The 24,551-nt window shown below is 52.1% G+C and overlaps 2 protein-coding genes across 2 annotated transcripts in view; both read left to right on the plus strand.

Annotated features, from left to right (window-relative positions):
• LOC123345649 (protein S100-A16-like) overlaps positions 1–24,551 on the plus strand; it is a 294,793-nt gene that overhangs the window by 198,123 nt on the left and 72,119 nt on the right. The window lies entirely within an intron of this gene.
• Positions 2,554–24,551, plus strand: part of LOC123345714 (killer cell lectin-like receptor subfamily F member 1) — a 52,643-nt gene continuing 30,645 nt past the window's right edge. The window contains exons 1-6 of the mRNA XM_044982744.1: positions 2,554–2,638; positions 4,149–4,247; positions 6,788–6,955; positions 9,721–9,875; positions 10,595–10,707; positions 22,079–22,215. Coding sequence (XP_044838679.1) covers positions 2,554–2,638; positions 4,149–4,247; positions 6,788–6,955; positions 9,721–9,875; positions 10,595–10,707; positions 22,079–22,215 — 757 coding nt within the window. The remainder of the gene's footprint in view (positions 2,639–4,148; positions 4,248–6,787; positions 6,956–9,720; positions 9,876–10,594; positions 10,708–22,078; positions 22,216–24,551) is intronic.

The following is a 24,551-nucleotide window of genomic DNA, read 5'->3' on the forward strand; positions in this document are numbered from 1 at the left end:
GGAGTGCCAATGCAAATAATTGAAATACCAATGCGAATACTTGAAACTTCTTTCTGCACTCCTGATAATTTACCACCAGATGTCAGGGTAGAGCTCATCCTGACTCTGCTTACACATGCATATCTTATTTCCTTACTAACTATTACCCATCTTCTGTTAATGTTTCGCCATTAGCACCGTTGTTTATGCCTAATGTTTCTTTTCCTGGCACCTGTATTTCAACATTTCTTATTTCTGCTTAAAGGTACATATAACATTTCTTTAATCCATTCTTATTTTTACAACATAATTCATTCTACTGTCACAGTGTGTATGGTAACACCCATTGTTTCATGTTCTCTGTATATATCTCTTCCTACTGTATTTTCCACGAAATGCATCCAATGAAGTGGGCTGGAGCCCACGAAAGCTTATGCTCAAATAAATTTGTTAGTCTCTAAGGTGCCACAAGTTCTCCTGTTCTTTAAACACAAAAGGGGATGAGAACTGTAGAGATCAGAACGTGCGGAGCCCTGTCATTTCCCACCCAGCTCAGCAGGGACTGGGGGAGGGGTCTCGCCTTCACTCCCGCCAGGCCACAGCGACAGGGCAGGGCTAGCAAAGAACCAAGGCACCACCTACTGCAGCGGCTCTTAAACTTTTGTACTGGTGACTCCCTTTCACACAGCAAACCTCAGAGCATGAGCCCCCTTATCAATTCAAAACACTTTGATATATTTAACCCCATTCTAAATGCTGGAGGCAAAGCAGGCTTTGAGGTGGGGGCTGACAGCTCATGACCCCCCCCCATGTAATAACCTCACAACCCCTTGAGGGGTCCCGACCCACAGTTTGAGAGCCCCTGACCTACTGGCTTGGCGTGGGAAATCAACACAAGCCACACTGTGCATGCTCCGTTTCTACATAGCTCTCTGTGCCCCCCCCATCACCCCAAAAGATCGAACCTGTCCCCCCCACATTTGCCTCCCGAAAACAAACCCACCCAGCCTGGTTACAGCCCCCACAAAATATCCACCTGCCCCAGCCTGGTCCCCCCCAAACAAATACAGTCCCGCCCAGCCCGGAGCCAGGAGAAGCTCGGATCTCGGATCCCTCGTCCCGTCCCCTCTCACCTGGCCTGGAGCTATAGCGCTTCTGTTCACAACCACAGCTGGAAAAAATGTGTCAATCAGGAGCGGGTTATATTCAAGACTGGAGCCGCTCCCCCCCTTGAGCCGGAACTGTCTCCCCAACCCTGTTCCCCGCCCCTGCAGCCTGCTCGGTCCGCAGCTCCCTGGGGATTTCTCCCGCTGCGCCTGGCTTCCCTGCTGCTGTTTTCCCAAGAACTGGGTCTGGGTCCTTCCTCCTCGCTGGCCCGGGGACAGGGATGTGCAGCAGGGAGGGAGTTTCTTGCTTAGCAGGTTCCTCCCAATGCAAACCCTTGGGACAGGGAGTTTGGGGTCGCTGCTGGGTGATTTCCAGGCCGGTTTCTCCACACTGCACCACAGCCTGGATTTTCAGACTGGCCCAGCACCCATTACAGGGGCCAGGGTGTCAAAAGAGCTCAGCTCCCCTTGGAAATAACAGAGTGGAGACGTGCCTCAGCCAAACACCAGTTACTGGGCTCAAAAGGAAGAAATTCCACTCCCACCCCCCCATCCATAGAGGGGCAGAGATGTAGCTGGGAGTGCGAGGGTTAGAAGTGAAGGACTCAGCCCTCGAGAGACCCCTGGGGCAGGGGATCTGGGGTTCAGATGAGTAAAGCTGAGGTAGGCTGGAGGGATTGAGAGGAGAGACTTGGCCCCATAGATAGCCAAGGTGTGGGACCCACCAGTGAAGGGCTTGGAGCAGCAGGGCTGAAAGGGTCCCCTTTCCATGGGGTTGCTTGGGGGGCTGGCTGGCCCCATCCACAATCAGATGGATCTTTTCCAAATTGTTCATCCCCAGAGACAGGGTGTTGCCATAATCCCTCCCTCCTGACCCACAGCCAGGGGCAGTTCTAGGCATTTTGCCGCCCCAAGCAGGGCAGGCGGGCTGCCGACCTCCCACAGGTGTACCTGCAGGAGGTCCCCCGAAGCCGCGGGACCAGTGGACCCTCCCCAGGCAAGCCTCCGAAGCAACCTGCCTGCTGCCCTCGCGGCGACTGGCAGAGCCCACCCCCGGCTTGACGCCCCAAGCGCTGGTGCCTGGAGCCACCCCTGGCTGTTGGGACGCAGTTCAGAGGGGGCATTAGGACGATTTTGCCCATCCCCACTACCCCCCGCCCGACCCCCTTCCCCACCCGGTTCAGCAAAGCCAGTCAGGGGGCCCTGTCCGGCTTGTATTCAAAGCTGTTCTGTCCAATCGGTGCAGGTCTCCAGCACAGTCCAGGGGAGGGTGGAGGAGAGATGTAGCTCAGACCACACATGGGCTTGGTACCTGCATTTCCTGTGTGGTTTCCCTTGAAGAACGGTCAGTGCTGGTGGGAGCCCTGAGCTGCACAGACCGAGTCTGAGGGCCAGTTAATGGGGGGTGGGGGCTCCTTCCCCTCTCTGAGCACCTGCTGGGAAATCAAACCAGGGCCGCGCTTGGCCAATGGAGGATGAAGAGGGCTACACGGTATTAAAGCTCCGGCTGAAGCAGAAGCAACCAGGCCGCCCCCCGGGAGCTGGGCCCCAAGGTAAGTGACTGAGCATCCTCCCGGGGCGTCCAGTTTCACAACGCAGCGATTACAGGGTGCGGCTGGGGCTTCACAGAGACCCACAGGAGCTGAAATTTACTGGGAGTTGGCACCCAACTCCACTGGACGGCTCTGACAGTCCCAGCCTGGGCCTTCACATGCCGCATGTCAGAGAGGGGATGAGGGAAAGCGTCTCAGGGCGTGTGGATGACCCACAGAGTGAAGCACAACTCCCTGCAGCAGAGAGTGAGTGAAGATACGCCCTGTATTTCCAGTGTCACTGCTAAGGGCTAGATCTGGCTAATACTCGTAGGTGTAGGATTTCCTACTGTGAGTAGCACCATTGACGTCTGGCATTTTCTTCAGCATTGCACAGCGGGAAAGTATCAAACCAACAAAGCACCCAGTAAATGTTAGGGCTACGATAAATCCACCGGTCTGGTGCTTGACTGACCACCAGTAAGTGTATTTTCAGCGGACATTGAATGCAAACAATGGGATACGTTGACACTGCTGTGATAGACAATGGAAAATGCCCTGTAGCCTTATTATGAAATCTGAACGTGCATCATCATTCAGGGGGTTCTCACAGCCTAGGATCTTGGTTTAAATGGAGACTGATGCCACATTTTCCATAAGGACAAGGTAGCCAGACAATGTTGCACCAATTTAATGTGAATGTCAATGGTCCCAGACGTTATTCTTTCCTTCCTTTGCCAGCGAGGACTGGGGAAATACTGCAACAAATCTTCCCAGGGATTTGTTTGATTTTTGAGCTGCGTTTGGGCCCCTTTTGTGCTCACTTCCTGCAAATATCCTAACTTACAAGCTGCCGAGCAGGAATAATTGCTCAGGAAATTATTACATGCTTGGAAACAGGGAATTTTTAGGCAAATATTGGAGAAGTTACCCAGCAAGGGGCACGGTGAGTTTCCAGTCTGCAGGGGAAGGGGTCTGTAGGGGGCAGGGTAGGAAGTGTGGCACAGCGCCATCAGGTGGTCACCGCAGGTATCTCTCAGGATGGGCAGTGGCAGGAGGGGGAGACTAGAGAGACACCTGGGATAGGTCTACACTGCAGCTGGACACGTGTCTCCCAGCCCAGGTAGCCAGACACACTCTGCCACCTCCCAGCTGCAGGGCAGGCAGGTACCCTTAGAGCTGCAGTTCCGGGGGTCTCTGAGCGAGGGCTGATCGGCCACAGGTTTGGTACCACTGCAACTATCAGTTTAGAAACAACACAATGACACTGGTGCAACTGCTGGGGAGGATCCGGTTAGAAAGGTGCCTTGTGCTGCTCTAGCTCATTCCCGTCCTCGTGGGTATTAAACTGTTCTTCAGCTTCCCAGCGCTGCATTCTGGGGGCACCACCCGGAGGATGCTCCGCTGGGGCTGAGGAGGAGAATGACCCCCGGTGGGGGCTGCGCTGGCCCCAGAGGGGAGCCCATCCACGGGTGTGTTACTGTCTCTCCTGCTGGGGCTGACGGTGTGTTACCAAACACGACTCTTCCAGGTTCCCCTCGGTACCCGCGCTGGATCTGGGTGGCCCTAGGGCTGGCCGGGGCCGGGTGCCTCATCCTGCTGGGAGCAGTGGTAGCGCTGGCTGTCTGGGGTGAGTAACTTGAGGCCACTGAGGCATTTAACAGGCACACGGACGTTATTTGTACTAGAGGGTCGCACACTTCGTAGCTTGTGTCGAGCTCACTGCACCGACCAGGGGCTCCTAGCAGCCCCTCCCCCCCACTGCAGGGACTCCCTGCAACCCAACCCCCTCCCTCATCCCTGGGGTTCATTGTCCCCCATTCTCCCCCCATCTGCCAGGGGCTCTGTGTACCCCTCCCCCCATGCCAGGGGTTCTGCACGTCTCTCCCATTCCTCCCTCCCCCCACACCAGGGTCACACATTGTCTCTCCCCCATGGCAGGGTCTGGGTGTCCCCACACTGCTGCCTCCCCATCTCCAGGTCCCCACTTTCCCCCCGCTAGGTTTGCCCCCTGGCCAGGTTTTCCCAGGTTTGCCCCTTTGTTGAGGTCGCTGTCCTGGGAGATCTGCCCGGGTGCTCAGTGCACGCTGCCAGCTGTGCAGCTTTATGGGCTCAGGATCATGCTGGGTATTTGTACTGCAGAGGTGTCAACCTTCCCCTGCACCCCCATCTCCACTCCGGGTCTCTGCTTCCCCCCATCACTGCCTCATCCCTCTCATCCCCACTCCGCTTCCCCCCTACTAACTGTGCCTGGCAGGCTCGTATTTCTGTTAGAGGTCAGGCTACAGACAGCGTCCACACGCAGCAAGTTAAGCTGCTCTCTGTGATCTGTGCAGGGGATGCCAGAGAGACTTTCTGCTGGCAGCACCAGGCAGCCTGGGAGGCCTGATTTTCCCCTGAATCCGGCTTTCCTGGGGTTCCGATTTGCACCAGAATCCTCTGGATTCTGCCCATCAGTGCCTAGAACCGTCCCTGGAATGGCAGGATGGGTCAGATGCGGCGTTCCAAAGTTACCACGTTACAAACAGAGAAATGCTGCCACGTTGGGGCCAGGCCCCCACCCCAGTGCAGCAGCACCAAGAGGCTCAGGCGAGATCGGGGCTGCACAAACATACCACGAGACAATCCCTGCTCCAAGGGGCTCAGAGTCCTGCTAAGCACCATGAATTCCCCCCTCCTTCCACAACCCTGCTGTGAGTCCAGCTCTGAGTCCAGTCCATGGGTGACACTTAATCGCCACCCCGTGGGTCAGATGTTATCCCAGCAGGTGCAGTTAGGAGCTTAGTACATGACACTCGTGTGAGCTGACTGGGACAGCGTCACTGTTACACTTCCCCGGCGTGTGTGACACACCCAGCCTACGTGTAACCCCTCTGCCAGGTGGTGTCACCAGCAACAAGGGCCGGGTTCAGCATCTAGGGGTTCCTCTTAACAATACAAATCAGAACTGGCTTGAGCCCCCAGCCAGTAATCTGGGAAAGCTAAATATCCTTGGGTGCTTCTAAGAGACAAAACTTCCCATGTGTACAACAAACAAAAACTTTCAGTTAAAGGGAACCCAGCATTAATTTGGGAAAACACCCCCACCACGAACGGTAAGTCCAAATATCCACTCCCCTGTACGCTGGGCAGTGTCCTTTGCTTCAGTTTCCCACCTTCCAATGTGAAAGTCAGATGAACAAACACACCACTCCCCGCTCTCTCCACTGCACCCCACTCACAGCTGCCGTCCTTAGTCGGCGAAGATCCAGAGTTTAGAGGTGCAGTCACATGGGCTCCCCCCTCACTGTCGCTGCTTGATGCTCACTGCCATCTGACCTCTAAGAATCAGCCCCTAGATCCACTCAGCAGTGATCTCAGCTCTAGGCACCACTGAACAGAAACAAGGACTCTCAGTTGAGTCCAGTCAGCTCTCTTTAAACACTGGAGAAGGGAGGATGTGTCTACACTACAATTAAACACCTACAGCTGACTCAGGCTGTGGGTCTGTAAAATTGCTGTGTAAACATTTGGGTTTAGGTTAGAACCTAGGCTCTAGGACTCTCCCCACACTAGCAGACTCCCAGCACCCAATTTCCAGCCTAAGCCTACATACGTACATTACAAATCTTAAATCCTGCAGCTCAAACCCAAAGCAACTAACATCAGCCAACCAGATATTTAACTACTGTGGAGACATACCTTAACACTACAGGCAGACACCACAGACAATCATAACCCATACACCAATCCTTAACGAGAGTTGGCATCCCTACCCCGTGCTTAGCAAAGTGAGGTTAAGGTTAGGGTGACCCCCTCAATCAGGTCAGGCAAAGCAAAATTCTGCTGCCCGTGACCTGTACAATCAGTAGAACAACATTTCATTACCCTGCATTCAATTTGTAACCCATCACCAGCCAAAATTGATCACTTTGACAAAGCAGGTCTGTCTGCTGAATGCCTAGCCAGAGTAGGCGTGTCTATGCAAATACATTCTGCTCCTGAGACCTTCCCCCAGTTCATCACTAGATGTCAGAGGAGAGCTCATCAGACCCTGCTTACAGGTGTAGTGAATGAGTTTGTCTCTGTCCCTGGCCTAGCTGTGATGGAACCTTGATTTTACACCCTCTACAGGCTGGTTTTTAATCCCTAAATAGTTGTTTTAGAAGTGACTGTGATGATGTTTTGAAGTTTCCCTGTTGCCCGTCTTGTGTGAAGGACAGACCAGAGGAGCTACAAATGCATCAGAGAATGATGGTGCCAGAATCGTCAGTAACACTGAATGCAGCTCCTCCCTGGAGGATTTCCGGTCTCGCTTGAAATCAGTTCTGTGTGAACCCCACAATGGCAGCTTGGCAGGTAATCCCGGCTCCTACTATCCCAGAACCACAAGTCACTCTCCCTGGAAGAGTTTGCAGATTCCCTGTGACTGAAAACCCAGTCACCGTGTTAAAGTGACACTGTCAGCCTGAAATACCATGGGCTAGATTCTCATTCGCACCAAAGTCCCTTCATTTACACCACTCCAGCACTGCCATCCCCTGCTGCTCAAAAACCATTAGTCAGGCCCTCAAAAATCATAAGATTTTAGAAAAATCATACTTTTGCAGTTGGGTTTTTTTTTCTCTTACTCACCTTCTGGTTTCTGAGCTTCTAGACTGCACTAAAGTCACATTTTCAAACTTTTCTTTTTAAAAAAAAAAATGAAATTCTCACAATCCCCTGACTCCAAGAGCTGGGGCTCAAAGGAAAAAACACCAAATATAATTAAACTTGTGCTTAAATGTGAGAGTTGGCAACACTGCCGCTTGGGCAGTGAAAAGGAGGCTAAATGTAGGAGGAAATTTACAGTTTCCAGGGGAACACGTTTATTTTAACCAAAAACTGGAAAATGTCAACTGAAACATTTTCTGTGGTGATTTTCATTCTGAAAAGAAAAGGCAATTTTTTGGGTCAAGAAAAGTGGACAGAAAATTTTCAATCAATTCTGCTCATAACTACGGCAGGAGAACAATGTTTAGCCAGCAGGGTGATGTTTAAGTTGATGGGGGGCGGAACGGAACGACCTTTTAATATGCTTGAATGCTTGGGTGTCATGATGTGCTATACACCCCAAGCGCCCCTGTCTTTTTTCACTTCATCCATCGCAGTGGGTGGGTGCAAGACACATGCTGTGGCTGCCTTTGTCTGTACCAATATGGCTGGGTTACTCTCCCTTGTTGGCTGCAGTGGTGTTGTGGTTGGGTTGGTCCCAGAAAGTTAGCGAGACAAGACCACGGGCCAACTTCTGATGGTGAAAGGTACAAACTTTGGAGCTCCACAGAGCTCTTCTTCGGGTTTCCTCTGATTTCCTCCCCCAGCCCAGAAGAAGAGCTCTGTGGAGCTCCACGTTTGTATCTTCCACCAATGGAAGTTAGTCCAGGAACAGGAATTACCCAGCTTGTCTCTCTCTTTCCTTGTTGCTGTCATCCTCTTTATCTCCACATGTTTCACATCAGATGTCTAGGCTGGGAGCTCTTTGTGGCAGAGATTGTCGTACTATGTGTGTGCAGTAGGGTGACCAGATGTCCCGATTTTATAGGGACAGTCCTGATTTTTGGGACTTTTTCTTATATAGGCTCCTATTACCCCCCACCCCGTCCCGATTTTTCACACTTGCTGTCTGGTCACCCTAGTGTGCAGCATCCCTAGCCCAACCCCAAACCCGATCCAGGGCAGGAACCTCTCAGCTCTACTGTATTTCTTTGTATTGCAGTCCTGCCTCGGGGATCGAGGACCCCTTGTGCCAGATGCCATAAAAAACACATCCCAAAAAGACAATCCCTTCCCCAGGGAGTGAACGGTCTAAGCACAATAAACAAGTCTCAGCCCTTTGTGCAGAGGAGCAGCAGTGACATCTAGTGGGCAGAATAATTCCCATTGCTAGAGCACAATCTTAACAAAAGTGTAATAAATAATTCAACTGCTTGAGAGGCGGGATCCCAAAGTGCTTTACAAACCACATAGTACTTATGGGAATCATTTCCCCCACCACTGACATGCAGCCACCTCTGGGGTGAAACTCAACAGCTGTTCAGCAGCACACAACACTGGCAGACGATCTCTTAGGGGAATGGTTGAAGCAGAATCCACTCCCCTATTGGAATTTCCCAGGGCATTTGCAGGAGGCAAATTGTAGTCCCCCGAACTGTAATTTGAACCGATTCAGACCTCCACCATTAAAGAAGAGCCATAGGATTTGTAATGACCATAATGGGACCTTGCTTTTAACTCTCAGCTGAATCGTGACACCAGCAGAGGTACAGCGCCCCCAGCTGCCAGGTTGGGTCTCTGGGTTCAGTTCTGCCTTAGTCAGGGGTGTCCCTCCTTCTCAGTCACCCCTATTATTTGTTTCAACACTGAGTTTCCCTTGAGGTCTCCCGTCAGGGCCCAGCCTGAGTCTGTCTCCGTTCAGCTTTTATAAACTGACATAGTCAACCCCCAAGGAACTACATTTGAATGCACCAAGCCAGAGATTCCTCCCACCCAGTGATTCCTGCATCGAGCCCAGAACTTGTGACTGAGTCAGAGCAGATCTTTAGTAAGAAACCAACTCTGTGTAAAGACTTGGAGCGAATTCTCTCCTCTCTGGCCTCCCAGCACCTTGCTGCCCTGGCCTACAGCGTGCCCGGCTGCTTGAGTGCTGGCCCTGAGAAAAGCCCTTGCTAGTACATTGCGTCTAAAGGCTTTTTACATGGCTGTAGGTAAAAAACTTAAGCAATATCTAGAACTAGAGCTGATATATTGTAAACCTAGTTCATGAAAAATATGAAAAGAAATGACAGTTTGATGTCCTCCGAAAGTCCTCCCCCTCTTTTCCAGTGGTGGGAAATGTTAAGAGTAAGTGTTTATTTCCCCTTCAAAACTGAATGAAATCCTCCATCTCTACCCCCCCCCCCATCAGTATTTCCATTTTGAGTCCCTTCTCCCCATCAAAAAATGAAAAATGTTAACTAAAATAAACACATTTATTTTGGTCAAAATGGCATTTTCCATTAAAAAAGAACTTTGAACAAGAGTTTTCACCCAGCCATAGTTTGCATGTTCAGAATTAATGACACCTCTGCTCCCATTTCCCCCTCCAGAGGGCTCTGGGTGCAAACTCTGCCCCAGGGACTGGCTGCTTCATGGGGACAAGTGCTACTGGTGGTCTAAAAAGAGTAAAAACTGGACTGGGAGCCGTGACGACTGCTCGGGGAAGAGCTCTCGCATGCTCGTGATCCAGAACGAGGAGGAGATGGTAACAAAATACAGGCTCAAACTGCAGCTGGAGAGAGACGTGTGTCCCTAGCTACAGTCCCAGAGCAGCAGGTTTATCCAGCCTGGCTCTAACCCTCTGCCCCATTTTTCCTGTTCCCCCAGTTAATCAAACTCCACACTGGGGCGTTTTCTCCCCTTCTGGGGCATCTGGCTGATTAACATACAGTTCTGAACAAGACCCCCACAGCGTTCCCACCCCAGACTGCCCAGCTGGCTCCTGCAGGCTCTGCCCCCCTGAGCCCTGTCTGGGAGCTCAGCAGAGTCATTCTGCATAGAGCTACTCACACAACCCCCCTACGCCACCAAATCTCGCCCTGCCCAGACCGACCTCGGGCTGCCCTTGTAGCCCCACCAGGCCTGGATCCTGGTCACCTGCTTCCCTCACCTGAACCTCCCAGTCCAGGGGCACCTAGTCACAGGTGGGGCTGAACCCAGGACTCTCTTAAAGGGCCAGCTCACCCTGTGACACCAAGGACTGGCGCTGGCATTACCACACCTGCACAGAGAGAGGCACATTTCCCACCCCTGCACTGGGACTCTGCCCGGTGAGGGTGAATTAGCTCAGATGCTGATGGGTTCCCCGGATGACATTATGGGCAGAGCCACTGAAGCCAAGAGCAGGTATTAAACAGGAGTGCTCAGGGAGTCCCAGCATCTTACAGCATGTTCACCCCTCCCCCTCTGCTTTGCACCTCACAGGATTCCATACAGGATGTTATACAAGGTGCAAGCTACGTCTGGATTGGACTTAAAGTGACACCCCCAGGGGGGAAATGGACCTGGGTGGACGGTTCCCCGTTAGATCCAATGCTGTAAGTGCTGCCTGAGGTTTACTGTCTGAGAGATGTTTGAGTAAAGCTCCATTGTATAACTTGCTGATGTTAAATTTTCAACATCAGCCTAAGACCTAAACATTTTACCAATGTAGCTATATCAGTTAAGAGTATTTTTCCTAACATGGGTGTGCCAGTAAAGCCCCCAGTGTAGCTGAAGTTTTCCCAAGGTGCCTGTGCTTATTGCAGTGTAGCTTATGCTGATCGGGGGCACTGGCATAAGCTGTAGTGGTAGAAGCCCTTAGATATGGATATAGCTGTGTCCACACTACAGGGCTTTCAGTATAACTGCACCAGAATCACCTCCTAGTGTAGACAAGGGCTAAGGTGCTGATCTGCCCCTCTGCCCCATTACCATAGTATCTGAGCATGTCACAATCTTTACTGTATTTATCCTCTCACTTGCCTGTGAGGCAGGGCAGGGCTATTATCCCCATGCTACAGATGGAAAAACTGAGGCACAGAGAGACTAACGGTAGGATTCACAAAGGTATTTAGGTGCCTAACGCTCATTGTTTTCAAGGGGAGTTAGATGCCTGAGTATTTTTGTGAATCCCACCCTAAGTGACTTGCCCAGAGTGACACAAGAGCATGGGCAGAGCAGGGAATTCAGCCATCCTCCTTCTGTCGCACATCAGCTCCTCTGGGCCGGCAGCTGGAGGCAGTGACATGTTATCACTGGTAAGAATGTGGCCACTGCTCCTGCCTGTGCAAGGGGGACCCTGAGAAGAAGTTGTGTGTAGGGCCCTCAAATGTCTTACTACAGCCCTGTCTGTGGGCTCTGCTGGGTTCCCCTGGGCTCTGTCCTCCCTCCGGTCTTTGTGCTCCCAGTGTCAGATGGAGGGTGAGGGGCAGAAAGTGGTGGTGTCTCAGGCACCACCCTTTTGTGGGGTCACAGTGAGCTGCTGCTCCCAGTCAATTGGACGGACCCTTATCCCTTGATCCTCCCTCTCCTTCCTTCCATTAGAACAGTGGGATTTATCATCAGTGCAGATCGGCGTTAACACCCCGCTGCGGTGTGGGGGGCAGCTCCCCCAGCTTAGAGAGACCGTCTTGGGGCTTGTCTAGACAAGCACATTGTGGGCAGCAGGCTGGGATGTAAACCTACCGCACACAAGCTTTCTGTGCGCACACGGACTGCCCTGGGGACCCTCCTCTTGTCCACTAAAAATTCCCTATGGCACTTGCAGTCCTGTCAGACTGTCCACACGGCCAGTGAGCGCAAGCTAGATTGACACCCCAGCCTGCCACACCCTAAGGGCTAGATTCACAAAGGGACTTGTGCATTGGGATGCTGAGTGTCACGGTGCCTAGAAAGTCCCTGGGAGTCACAAAGCCTGAGTTAGGTGCCCGGGCAGGGCCGGCTTTAGGCCAATTCAACCAATTCCCCTGAATCGGGCCCCGCGCCCAAGCCCCAGTACGGCGTACGGGCAAAAGCTGGTGCGCTGTACCGGGGTGGTCCAGCTTCCCCAGGGGGCAATTTAAAGGGCCTGGGGCTCCCAGCAGGGACTGGAGCCCCAGGCCCTTTAAATTGCCACCAGAGACCCACTGCTGGAGCCCTGGGGTTGGGCTGCGGGGCTCTGGGGGCTGTTTAAAAAGTCCGGGGCTCCCCTTGCTTCTACCGCCCCGGCCCTTTAAATAGCCACTGGAGCCCTGCCGCTTCCCCCAGGGCTCCCTCAGCTATTTACAGGACCAGGGTGGTGGAAGCAGGGGAGCCCAGGCCCTTTAAATACCCCTGAGCCCCAGGCTGCTGCTGCTACCCTGGTGGGGAAGGGAGGAGGGGGCACTCACTGTACAGAGTGGGCTGTACCCCCTGTACCCCCACCCCTGCCCACAGCCAGCCCCCGCTGCACCGCCGGTCTGCAGCCAGCCCCTGTCTGCAGCCAGCCCTGCACCCCCTGCCCTGCCCAGACCCCCTGCCTGCAGCCAGTCCGTCTCCAGCCAGCCCCTGCCACACCTCCTGCCCTGCCCGCACCAGCCCTGCACCCCCTGTCCTGCTCGCACCAGCCCCGCACCCGCTGCCGGAAGCCAGCCAGTCCCGCACTCCTCTGTCTCCAGCCCTGCCAACCCCTGCCGCACCCCCCCTGAGGCCCTGCCTGAAGCCAGCCAGCCCACCCCACACACCTCTGTCTCCAGCCAGCCCCACACCCCTTGCCCTGCCTGCGGCCAGACCTTACCTCCAGTCAGCCCCTGCCCTGCCCCTGCCCTGCCTCCAGCCAGCCCCATGGCCACTGGTGCCCTGCAGTTCCCAGGGCAGTAATCCTGCACACCTGCTTCAATGAGGGGGGCAGGGAGCAGCTGGGACACACACATGTGCACACCCTAGGGTGACCAGACAGCAAGTGTGAAAAATTGGGATGGGGGTGGGGGGTAATAGGATTCTATATAAGAAAATGACCCAAAAATCAGGACTCTCCCTATAAAATCGGGACATCTGGTCACCCTAGCACACCCCCAGGGAGTGGTGGGGAGCCACACATGTAAAACAGAGCTCATTTCTAGTTCAGGTCCATCTTTTTAAAAAAGAACTTTAGGTAGGGTTAACATACAGCCGTATTTTCCCAGACATGTCAGGCTAAATTTTAAAAATTCGTTCTGGGAAAATATGGACGTATGGTAACTCTGTTGGTACAAAAAATACATACTGTGGCACATCCCTTAAATCAGAACTTTTTATAGGGAACCGGTTGCTAAGAAATGAAAGGCTTTTTTTTACATGTTTTTTTTTTTAAGTCATCCCTGCCGGGGCCTCGCTGAAAATGTTCGAATTGGACCCCATACTTCCTAAAGCCGGCCCTGTGCCCGGGTTCCCTGTACAATGCATGGGGAGCTATCGGCACCTCAGAATGGGAGTCACAATGCCAGCGCGCTAGGCGGGGAACTGCCTAAGCCAGCCAATGGGAGAGAAGGCGAGGGGGAGGATGCCAACCGCCGCCTCTCTCGGGGAATTTGGTGCCTAAGAGTCCGTCTACGCTGCGGCCAGGTCTATGCTACAAACGTACTGTGGTGCAGCTATGTCACTCGGGGGTGTGAAAAATCCCCACCCGAGTCATGTAGTTACACTGACTAATTCCCTGTGTAGACAGTGCTATGTCAAGGGGGGGGGGGTTCTCCCATCAGAGCTACCGCCCCTCGGAGAGGGGAATTAACTACGTCGAGGGGAGACGCGCTCCTAGTCGTGTAGGAGCGTCTTCACTTAAGCGCTACAGCGGCACAACTGCACTGGTGCAATGTTTTACGGTTAGACCTGCCCTACACATGCTACAGTGTCCCAGTGCGGCGCTGCAGCTGCTCCAGTGTGGCACTGCAGTGTGGACACTTTCTACAGTGATGGACGTGGGTTTGGTTTCTTTAGGAAATTCACCCCCTTGAGAGATGGTAGCTAGGTCAATGGACTTGGTCCAGTAAAAAATATTACCTCACCCACCTTGTGTCTCTAACATCCTGGGATCGACACAGCTACAACTACACTGCACACACCACTGTCAGTATGGCAGGCTTCCTGCTTCAAATGTACTTTAAAAAAATGGATAGCTTTTGCATCTTTAACAAGTTGTTTCTCAAACTCTTCCTTGGCCTGCCTCCTTAGACATTTACAATTCACTTGCCGGAGTTTGTGCTTCTTCCTCTTTTCCTCATTGGGATTTGTCTTGCGAATTTAAGGATATCTTTTTGCCTCTAACAGCCTCCATTATTCTGCTGTTCAGCCAGGGTGGCATTTTTTTGGTCCTGTCTTTTTTTTTTTATTTGGGGTACACACTTAGCCGTGGGCTACACTACAGACTTCCATTGGTATAACTATGTTGTCCAGGGATGGGAAAAATCCACCCCAAGAGACACGATTATACCGACCTAAACACCGGCTGTAGACAGCGCCATATTGATGGGGAGGCTTCTCCTGTCACCACAGCTACTGCCTGTTGGGGAGGTGGATTATCTATGCTGATGGGAGAAGCTCTCTGGTCAGCGTAGGGAGTGTCTTCACTGCAGCGCTGTAAGGGTAGACAAGCCCCTTAGTCTGAGCCTTTTATGGTGTTTTTAAGTAGTGTCCGTGCTGCTAGAAGGCATTTTACCCTGGTGCCAGCTCTGTGCATTTTCCATCCAACAAGCGTCCTGCTGCTCGTGTAGTTCCCCTTTCTGAAGTTAAATGTCACTGTTTGGGGCTTTTTTGGTATTATCCACCCTACAGGGATGCTAAATTTAATCACTGTGTCACTGTTACCAGGCAGTTCAGCTCCATTCACCTCTTGGGGCAGATCCTGTCTTCCACTGAGGACTAAATCAGGAATTGCCTCTCCCCTTGTGGGTGCCAGGCCCAGCTGCTCCAAGAAGCAGTCATAGATGGGGGGCTAGAAATCATGTCTCTGCATCATGCCCTGAGGTGACATTTAGTCCCTGTGCTCCAATCGCTCTTTAAATTATTTATCCACACGAAAGACTGAGACCCCCCCGACCACACACACCTCAGACTATCCCATAGCTCAGTGTTATAGGGGAACTTGAAATGGGGTCTCCCACTTGCCAGGTGAGTGCCTCAACCCCTGGGTTTGCTCCTCCCTGCTTTGAACATGCTGACTGGGTCGGGGCCTGCAGGCGCATTAGGCGGGGGAACGCCTGTCTGCTGCTGGCTCATGCATCACACACTGGGGCTTAGGCAGCCAGCAGCAGAGGGCGGCAGCAGCACGTGGGTGAAGCCTGGTCTACACTAGGCGTTTAAATCGGTTTTAGGAGCGTAAAACCGATTTAACGCCACAACCGTCCACACTAGGAGGCACCTTATATCGATTTTAATGGCTCTTTAAACCGGTTTCTGTACTCCTCCCTAACGAGAGGAGTAACGCTAGTATCGGTATTACCATATCGGATTAGGGTTAGTGTGGCCGCTGATCGACGGTATTGGCCTCCGGGCGGTATCCCACAGTGCACCAGTGACCGCTCTGGACAGCATTCTGAACTCGGATGCACTGGCCAGGTAGACAGGAAAAGCCCCGTGAACTTTTGAAATTCATTTCCTGCTTCCCCAGCGTGGAGAGCTCATCATCACAGGTGACCACGCACAGCTCATCAGCACAGTTAACAATGCAGTCTCCTGAGAATCGTAAAAGAGCCCCAGCATGGACTGCACGGGAGGTACTGGATCTGATCGCTATCTGGGGAGAGGATTCAGTGCTAACAGAACTGCGTTCCAAAAGATGAAATGAAAAAGTATTTGAAAGAATTTCTAAGGCTATGACGGATAAAGGCCACAGCCGGGACTCAGTGCAGTGCAGAGTGAAAGTTAAGGAGCTCAGACAAGGCTACCAGAAAACCAAAGAAGCAAACGGAAGGTCCGGGGCAGGTCGAAAAACATGCCGCTTCTATGCTGAGCTGCATGCAATTTTAGGGGGCTGCGCCACAAGTACCCCACCCCTGATGGTGGATTCCGAGGTGGGGGTTGTAATCTCTGCCATGGCTGAGGATTATGCAGACGGGGAAGATGAAGATGAAGAAGAGGAGGAAGACCTAGCAGAGAGCACACAGCACTCCGTGAGCCCCAGCAGCCAGGAGCTTTTTATCACCCTGACGGAATTACCGTCCTCCCAGCACTCACAAGCCACTATCCCAGACAATGACGCCATGGAAGGGAGCTCTGGTGAGTGTACCTTTGCAAATAGCAAACATTGTTTTTTAAGCAAGCCTTTTTTAATGATTGATTTGCCCTGAGGACTTGGGATGCATTCGCAGACAGTATAGTTACTTAGAAAAGTTTGTTAACATGTCCAGGGATTGAGAGGAAATCCTCCAGGGACATCTCGATGAAGCGCTCCTGTAGGTACTCCAGAAGCCTTTGCAGAAGGTTTCTGGGCAAGGCAGCCTTGTTCCGCCCACCATGGTAGGACACTTTACCACGCCATGCATGTAGCAAGTAATCAGGTATCATTGCGTGGCAAAGCATAGCAGCGTATGGTCCCGGTGACTGCTGGCATTCAAGAAGCATCCGCTCTTTATCTTGTTCTGTTATCCTCAGCAAAGTGATATCGTTCAGGATAACCTGGTTAAAAATCAGGAATTTAAGTAAGGGGGGTGGCCATTTTTCTACTGGGTTCGTGGACTGCAGCAGCTTAAAAAAAACACTTTCCTGCACGTAGCGAAGCGGGGGGAGGGGAGGAGTGAAATGCCGATGATCTTTTCTGTGTTTGGTCACCGGCGATCTTCCCCAAGCTACCAGACACGCAGTGGGTAGGGGGGAGGGGGAAGGTTGTTGATTAGCAGGGAGCTAGCGTGGTATTAGCCATGCGTTGGGGGGGAGAGGTAAATCACTGCAGAAGCCGAAAGACAGTGGCTTACCATGGCCGCATGCAAGCTGAATTCTGATGCCTGGACCTGTGTCTGTGAGATCTGTAACTCCAGAGCTGCAAGCACTCACTATTAAGATGAAAAATGCGACCTTGTAGGGAAATCACATGTGCTAGGTGAATAGTGCTGTTCACTGTGAAAGAGTATAACCATTGTTCTGTAAAATGTATCTTTCTAAATATTTATCTCCCTCATGCAGCTGCAAATTTTTCAACCATCCCTCCTCCATCCCAAAGGCTAGCACAGATAAGGCGGAGGAAAAAGAAGACGCGAGATGAGATGTTCTCGGATATTATGGAAGTTACACGCAATGAAAGAGCTCATCTGAATGAGTGGAAGGACGTGGTTTCAAATTACAGGAAAGAGGCCAGTGAACGTGAGGACAGGAGGGACAACCGAGATGAGAGGTGGCGGCAGGAAGACCGGCAGGAAAATCAGCGGTGGCGGCAGGAAGATCAGCGGTGGCGGGATGCAACTCTGGGGCTGCTCCGTGATCAAACTGACATGCTCCGGCGTCTTGTGGAGCTTCAGGAACGGCAGCAGGATCACAGAGTGCCACTGCAGCCCCTGTATAACCACCCTCAACCCTCACCATGTTCCACATCCTCCTCACCCAGACGTGTAAGAACGCGTGGGGGGAGGCTCCGTGCACCCGCCCACTCCACCCCCGTGGACAGCCCAACCAGAAGGATGTCGTTACTCTGAATTTTTTTTTAATGGCCTTCTCCATCCCTCCTATCCTCCTCCCAAACCACACCCTTACTTCTCTCCCTCTTTTTATAATGAATCAATAAAGAATTCATGCTTTTTAAATGAGTGACTTTATTTGCATAAGTAAGCTGTACTCGAAGGGGGAGGGGGAGTTGCTTACAGGGACTGAGTCAATCAAGGGGGTTGGGTGTTCATCAACAAACACAGCAGTCACACTGTACCCTGGCCATTGATGAAGCTCGTTTTCAAAGCTTCTCTGATGCGCACCGCTTCCTGGTGTGCTCTTCTAATCTCCCTGGTGTCTGGCTGCGCGTAATCAGCGGCCAGGTGATTTGCCTCAGCCTCCCACCCCGCCATAAAGGTCTCCCCCTTACTCTCACAGAGATTGTGGAGAATACAGCAAGCAGTAATAACATAGGGGACATTGGTTTGGCTGAGGTCTGAGCGAGTCAGTAATGTCTGCCAGCGCGCCTTTAAACGGCCAAATGCACATTCCACCACCATTCTGCACTTGCTCAGCCTGTAATTGAACAGATCCTGACCACTGTCCAGGCTGCCTGTGTATGGCTTCATGAGCCATGGCATCAAGGGGTAGGCTGGGTCCCCCAGGGTAACGACAGGCATTTCAACATCCCCAACTGTTATTTTCTGGTCTGGGAAGTAATTCCCTTGCTGCAGCCGTTTAAACAGAGTAGTGCTTCTGAAGACGCGAGCGTCATGAACCCTCCCTGGCCATCCCATGTGGATGTTTGTGAAACGTCCCTTGTGATCTACCAGTGCTTGCAGCACCATTGAAAAGTACCCCTTCCGGTTTACGTACTGGGTGCCCTGGCGCTGCGGTGCCAAGATAGGGTTATGGGTTCCATCTATCACCCCCCCACAGTTAGGGAATCCCAGTGCAGCAAAGCCATCCACTATGGCCTGCACGTTTCCCAGAGTCACAACCTTTCGTAGCAGCAGCTTAGTGATTGCTTTGGCTACTTGCATCACAGCAGCCCCCACAGTAGATTTTCCAACTCCAAATTGATTCCCAAGCTTCCACAGGGCTATCGCCACTCGCTTCTCTACTGTGAGGGCTGCTCTCATCTTGGTATTATGGCGTTTCAGGGCAGGGGCAAGCAAGTCACAAAGTTCCATGAAAGTGCCCTTACGCATGCGAAAGTTTCGCAGCCACTGGGAATCGTCCCACACCTGCAACACAATGCGGTCCCACCAGTCAGTGCTTGTTTCCCGGGCCCAAAATCGGCGTTCAATGGATAGAATCTGCCCCATTACCATCAGGATCTCCAAAGCGCAGGGGCCCGCGGTTTGAGAGAATTCTGTGTCTACGTCCTCATCACTGTCATCGCCGCGCTGCCGTATCCGCCTCCTCCTCGCCTCGGTTTGAAGGTCCTGGTTCACCATAGACTGCACGAGAGTGCGCGAGGTGTTTAAAACATTCACGATTGCGGTATTGAGCTGAGCAGGGTCCATGCTTGCTGTGCTATGGCGTCTGCACAGTTCACCAAGCAAAAAAAGGCGTGAAACGGTTGTCTGCTGCTCAGGGAGGGAGGGGTGAGGCTGTACCCAGAACCACCCGCGACAATGATTTTTGCCCCATCAGGCACTGGGATCTCAACCCGGAAATGCCAAGGGGCGGGGGAGGCTGCGGGAACTATGGGATAGCTACGGGATAGCTACCCACAGTGCAACGCTCCAGAAATCGACGCTAGCCTCGGACCATGGATGCACACCACCGATTTAATGTGTTTAGTGTGGCCGCGCGCACTCGATTTTATACAATCTGTTTTGCAAAACCGGTTTATGTAAATTCGGAATAATCCCGTAGTGTAGACGTACCCTGAGTTAGGTGCCCGGGTTCCCTGTGCAATGCATGGGGAGAGATCGGTGCCTCAGAATGGGAGTCACAAAGCCAGCACGCTAGGCGGGGAACTGCCTAAGCCAGCCAATGGGAGAGAAAGCGAGGGGGAGGAAACCAACCACTGCCTCTCTCAGGGAATTTGGTGCCTAAGAGTCCATCTACGCCGCGGCCAGGTCTACACTACAAACGTACTGTGGTGTGGCTATGTCACTCGGGGGTGTGAAAAATCCCCACCCGAGTCATGTAGTTACACTGACCTAATTCCCTGTGTAGACAGCGCTATGTCAATGGCGGGGGGGTTCTCCCGTCAGAGCTACCACCCCTCGGAGAGGGGAATTAACTACGCCGAGGGGAGACGCTCTCCTGGCCGTGTAGGAGCATCTTCACTTAAGCGCTACAGCGGCACAACTGCACTGGTGCAACGTTTTACGGTTAGACCTGCCCTACACATGCTACAGTGTCCCAGTGCGGTGCTGCAGCTGCTCCAGTGTGGCACTGCAGTGTGGGCACTTTCTACAGTGATGGACGTGGGTTTGGTTTCTTTAGGAAATTCACCCCCTTGAGAGGCGGTAGCTAGGTCAATGGACTTGGTCCAGTAAAAAATATTACCTCACCCACCTTGTGTCTCTAACATCCTAGGACCGACACAGCTACAACTACACTGCACACACCCCTGTCAGTATGGCAGGCTTCGTGCTTCGAATGTACTTTAAAAAAATGGATAGTTTTTGCATCTTTAACAAGTTGTTTCTCAAACTCTTCCTTGGCCTGCCTCCTTAGACATTTACAATTCACTTGCCGGAGTTTGTGCTTCTTCCTCTTTTCCTCATTGGGATTTGTCTTGCAAATTTAAGGATATTTTTTTGCCTCTAACAGCCTCCATTATTCTGCTGTTCAGCCAGGGTGGCATTTTTTTGGTCCTCCTCCTGTCTTTTTTTTTATTTGGGGTACACACTTAGCCCTGGGCTACACTACAGACTTCCATTGGTATAACTATGTTGTCCAGGGGTGGGAAAAATCCACCCCAAGAGACACAATTATACCGACCTAAACACCGGCTGTAGACAGCGCCATATTGATGGGGAGGCTTCTCCTGTCGCCACAGCTACTGCCTGTTGGGGAAGTGGATTATCTATGCTGATGGGAGAAGCTCTCTGGTCAGTGTAGGGAGTGTCTTCACTGCAGCGCTGTAAGGGTAGACAAACCCTTAGTCTGAGCCTTTTATGGTGTTTTTAAGTAGTCTCCGTGCTGCTAGGAGGCATTTTACCCTGGTGCCAGCTCTATGCATTTTCCATCCAATAAGTGTCCTGCTGCTCATGTAGTTCCCCGTTCTGAAGTTAAATGTCACTGTTTGGGGCTTTTTTGGTATTATCCACCCTACAGGGATGCTAAATTTAATCACTGTGTCACTGTTACCAGGCAGTTCAGCTCCATTCACCCCTTGGGGCAGATCCTGTCATCCACTGAGGACTAAATCAGGAATTGCCTCTCCCCTTGAGGGTGCCAGGCCCAGCTGCTCCAAGAAGCAGTCATAGATGGGGGCTAGAAATCATCTCTCTGCATCATGCCCTGAGGTGACATTTAGTCCCTCTGCTCCAATCGCTCTTTAAATTATTTATCCACACGAAAGACTGAGACCCCCCCGACCACACACACCTCAGACTATCCCATAGCTCAGTGTTAGAGGGGAACTTGAAATGGGGTCTCCCACTTTCCAGGTGAGTGCCCCAACCCCTGGGTTTGCTCCTCCCTGCTTTGAACATGCTGACTGGGTCGGGGCCTGCAGGCGCATTAGACGGAGGAACGCCTGTCTGCTGCTGGCTCATGCATCACACACTGGGGCTTAGGCAGCCAGCAGCAGAGGGCGGCAGCAGCACGTGGGCTGAGTGACAGAGATACAGGTACCTAGCAAACTTTTACTCTGACAGTTAAGGCACTGAGCGAGATCAGTTGCCTCCAGGGTTTGGTGGCAGCTGAGCCGGGGTTTGGTGAATCCCAGGGGGACGTGGTTCTGGGATGGAGATGTCTAAAGTGCCCACTAGGCTCTTAAGTCCCTTTGTGAACCCAGCCCCAACCATTCATCCGGACAAGTCCTCAGGCCGTCTGCAGCCCTCTATTACCCAGGTCACACGGTGCAGGTTTCCTCTCTCCCCTGAGACTCGGATTTGTTTTTTAAAGGAAAGTCGAGATGCAGGAACTTAGGGTGGCCACTTCTAACAAGAAAGTACCAGGTCACCAACCCCATGAGATTCAGCCTAGTTCATTCCTTGCCAGAGACCCCCTCGCTCAGCTCACATTCTCGACTGACGCTCTGCAGGAAAGTTACAGAGATGAAGGACATCAGAGCCAAGCTTCCCTTCAGGGTGAGGGGGAGGAAAGACTCATGTCTGGGACCTTGCTTGCTACAGGGACCATAATGACAGATGCTCTTTAATTCTGCAGCTTATCAGGCTCTGCTGAAGGGAACAGCTGTGGCTTGATAAGAGGCAGCTGGATTCTGTCTGAGACGTGTGCTGCTGAGTTCAAATGGATCTGCCAGAGTATAAACAGTGGAGCTCAGGAGTCGCATTCGTGTCTCTGTAACGTGCAGTCCCCTGCGTGTAGGCTGACGGGGCAGGATTGGGCTTTAGGCAGAGCTCTAAGCCGGGGGCAGAGCAGAGCCCTGGGAGGTGCTGGGACTCAGGTGCCCCTCGCAGTCACAGTCCCTCCCCTCGGCCCTTCTCACTGGGCTGGGGCCTTGGGGTGTAATTTATAACTGCCCCAAACCTGCATCCCAACAAAGGGATCTTCTGTCCCCCTTGGGCTACTCTTCAGTCCTCCCTCTGGGCTCTGTTCTCAGCCCCTCCTGGGCTACCTTTAATTCCTTCCCTGCCCTGGTATATTCCCGGCTGCTTTTCCTGGAGTCCCTCTCACAGTCTGCTACTCGCTGGAGTTCCCTGCTCTTCTCCCCGCCTCTGCAGAGCTCCTCCTGGCTCTTTTAGCTGAGCAGTTTTCCCCCAGAGGCCCTTTATCCTAGCAGATTTCCACTGCCCTCCCTTCCAGGGAACTCCCTGCTTCCTACAGACCCTGCCTCCCACAGAAATCTAACATGCTGCCTGTAGTGCCGCCCCCGAGTTCTCTCAGCCCTTTCTAGGTGGCCCAGGTGTTCATCGGGCTGTCACCTGACCCCCTTATTCCCACCCCCTCAGGCTAGCAGGCAGCTTATCTGGGACAGGCAGGGCTGACCCCATTTCTTCATAAAGGGGCCAGTCACTCTAGCACAATGAGCATCAGAGAGATGAAATGTCTCTTATCTGAACTGTTTAAAACATGTTCGGTTTTGGTTAATTTCTTTATTTAATTCAATGCTTGAAAAACACTTAGGAGAAATGTTCTCTTTGTTACAAACTTAACACCTCCCTCTTTATTTCTCTGGTCCTGTAAGCAGACCTCTGCGAAATAATCAGAGAAGGCTTGTTATACTTGACATGAAAGTAAACAGCTTTAAACATGACACATTAGAAAGACAAGGTGGGCGAGGTAATATCTTTTATTGAACCAGCTTCTGTTGGGGAGAGACACACAGAGGTCTGAGCTACACAGAGCTCTTCTCCAGTTCTTGTCTTGTAAATAGCAGAGGCAGACAGCTGTGTTGTCATGATGAGGGATGGTGCTGTATAGGGAAGTGACACTCATGGTGGCAAGGCTGGTGTTCTGGAGGTTGTTAATGTTGCAGAGTTTGTGAAGGAAGCTGGTTGTGTCCTGGAGGAAACTGGCCCTTTCTGTGGTGAGTGGTTTGAGGATGGTTTCTCTCAGTCCCAATAGTCCTTCATTAAGAGAGCTGTGACCAGATATGATGGGTCTGCCTGGGCTCCCGTATTTGTGTATCTGGGGAAGCATGTAGACCGGAAGAAGAGCTCTGTGTGACTCGAAAGCTTGTCTCTCTCACCAGCAGAGCCTGGCCCAATAAAAGATATCGCCTCACCCACCTTGTCTCGCCAGTATCGTGGGACTGACACAGCTACAACACTGCGCACACAAAGAGGCACCTCCTCTTCACAGATCAGCTTTAACACTTTCCCTGCTGGGTTTGTCCATTTTCTAATGGAAAAAAGTGACATCTAAACATAATCTTGCAATTTACAAATCAACATGGTTCCACTTTGTTTACTTCCCACCAGTTTTCTTAATGGTTGCACAGGTATACCTCTACCCCAATATAACGTGACCCTATATTACACAAATGAGGATATAACGCGGTAAAGCAGTGCTCCGGGGGGGCGGGGGGGGGGCGGGGCTGCACGCTCTGGCAGATCAAAGCAAGTTCGATATAACGCAGTTTCACCTATAATGCGATAAGATTTTTTGGCTCTCAAGGACAGTGTTATATCGGGGTAGAGGTGTACTAGGAGCCCAGCTAGATGAAAAGGCTTTTTAGCTTTCTCCGCTGTCTGGCTAGACACACTAGGGGGTATCATTATCAAAAGCCTTCATTGACTTTCTGTGGACGTTCAGTGAAGACTTACATGGCACATAGACCTTGTGCTGGTTGCTACCCAGGAGTGGGTTCCACTCTAGCAGAGCAGCAATATTGTAAGGTCACAAAAACATTCTGGAGAAAACTACTCAGCAAAGTCCCTTTAATATCAAAGCCACCATAACTGGGTGATGTGAGTTAGCTAGACGAGATGGTGAGTGCATCTTCTTAGAGGGACATTTCACGATGGGTAAAAGGACCACAGCAGTTCAAAGGGGCCCTGAAAGCCCTTCATCTGACCATGGGAGAATTCCCTAGGTGCGGTCACCGCAGAAGACAACTGTGAGCTGTCTTCTAAGGACCCTCTTGCAAGTGCTGACATGGAGGAGACATGCTGAGGAGCAGGGCTGGAGCAGGAGGGACATGTCCTGGGTGGGACCAATGTGGAGCTACGAGGCA

Source organism: Mauremys mutica, chromosome 12, assembly GCF_020497125.1.
Source record: "Mauremys mutica isolate MM-2020 ecotype Southern chromosome 12, ASM2049712v1, whole genome shotgun sequence".
Taxonomy (NCBI): Eukaryota; Metazoa; Chordata; order Testudines; family Geoemydidae; genus Mauremys; species Mauremys mutica.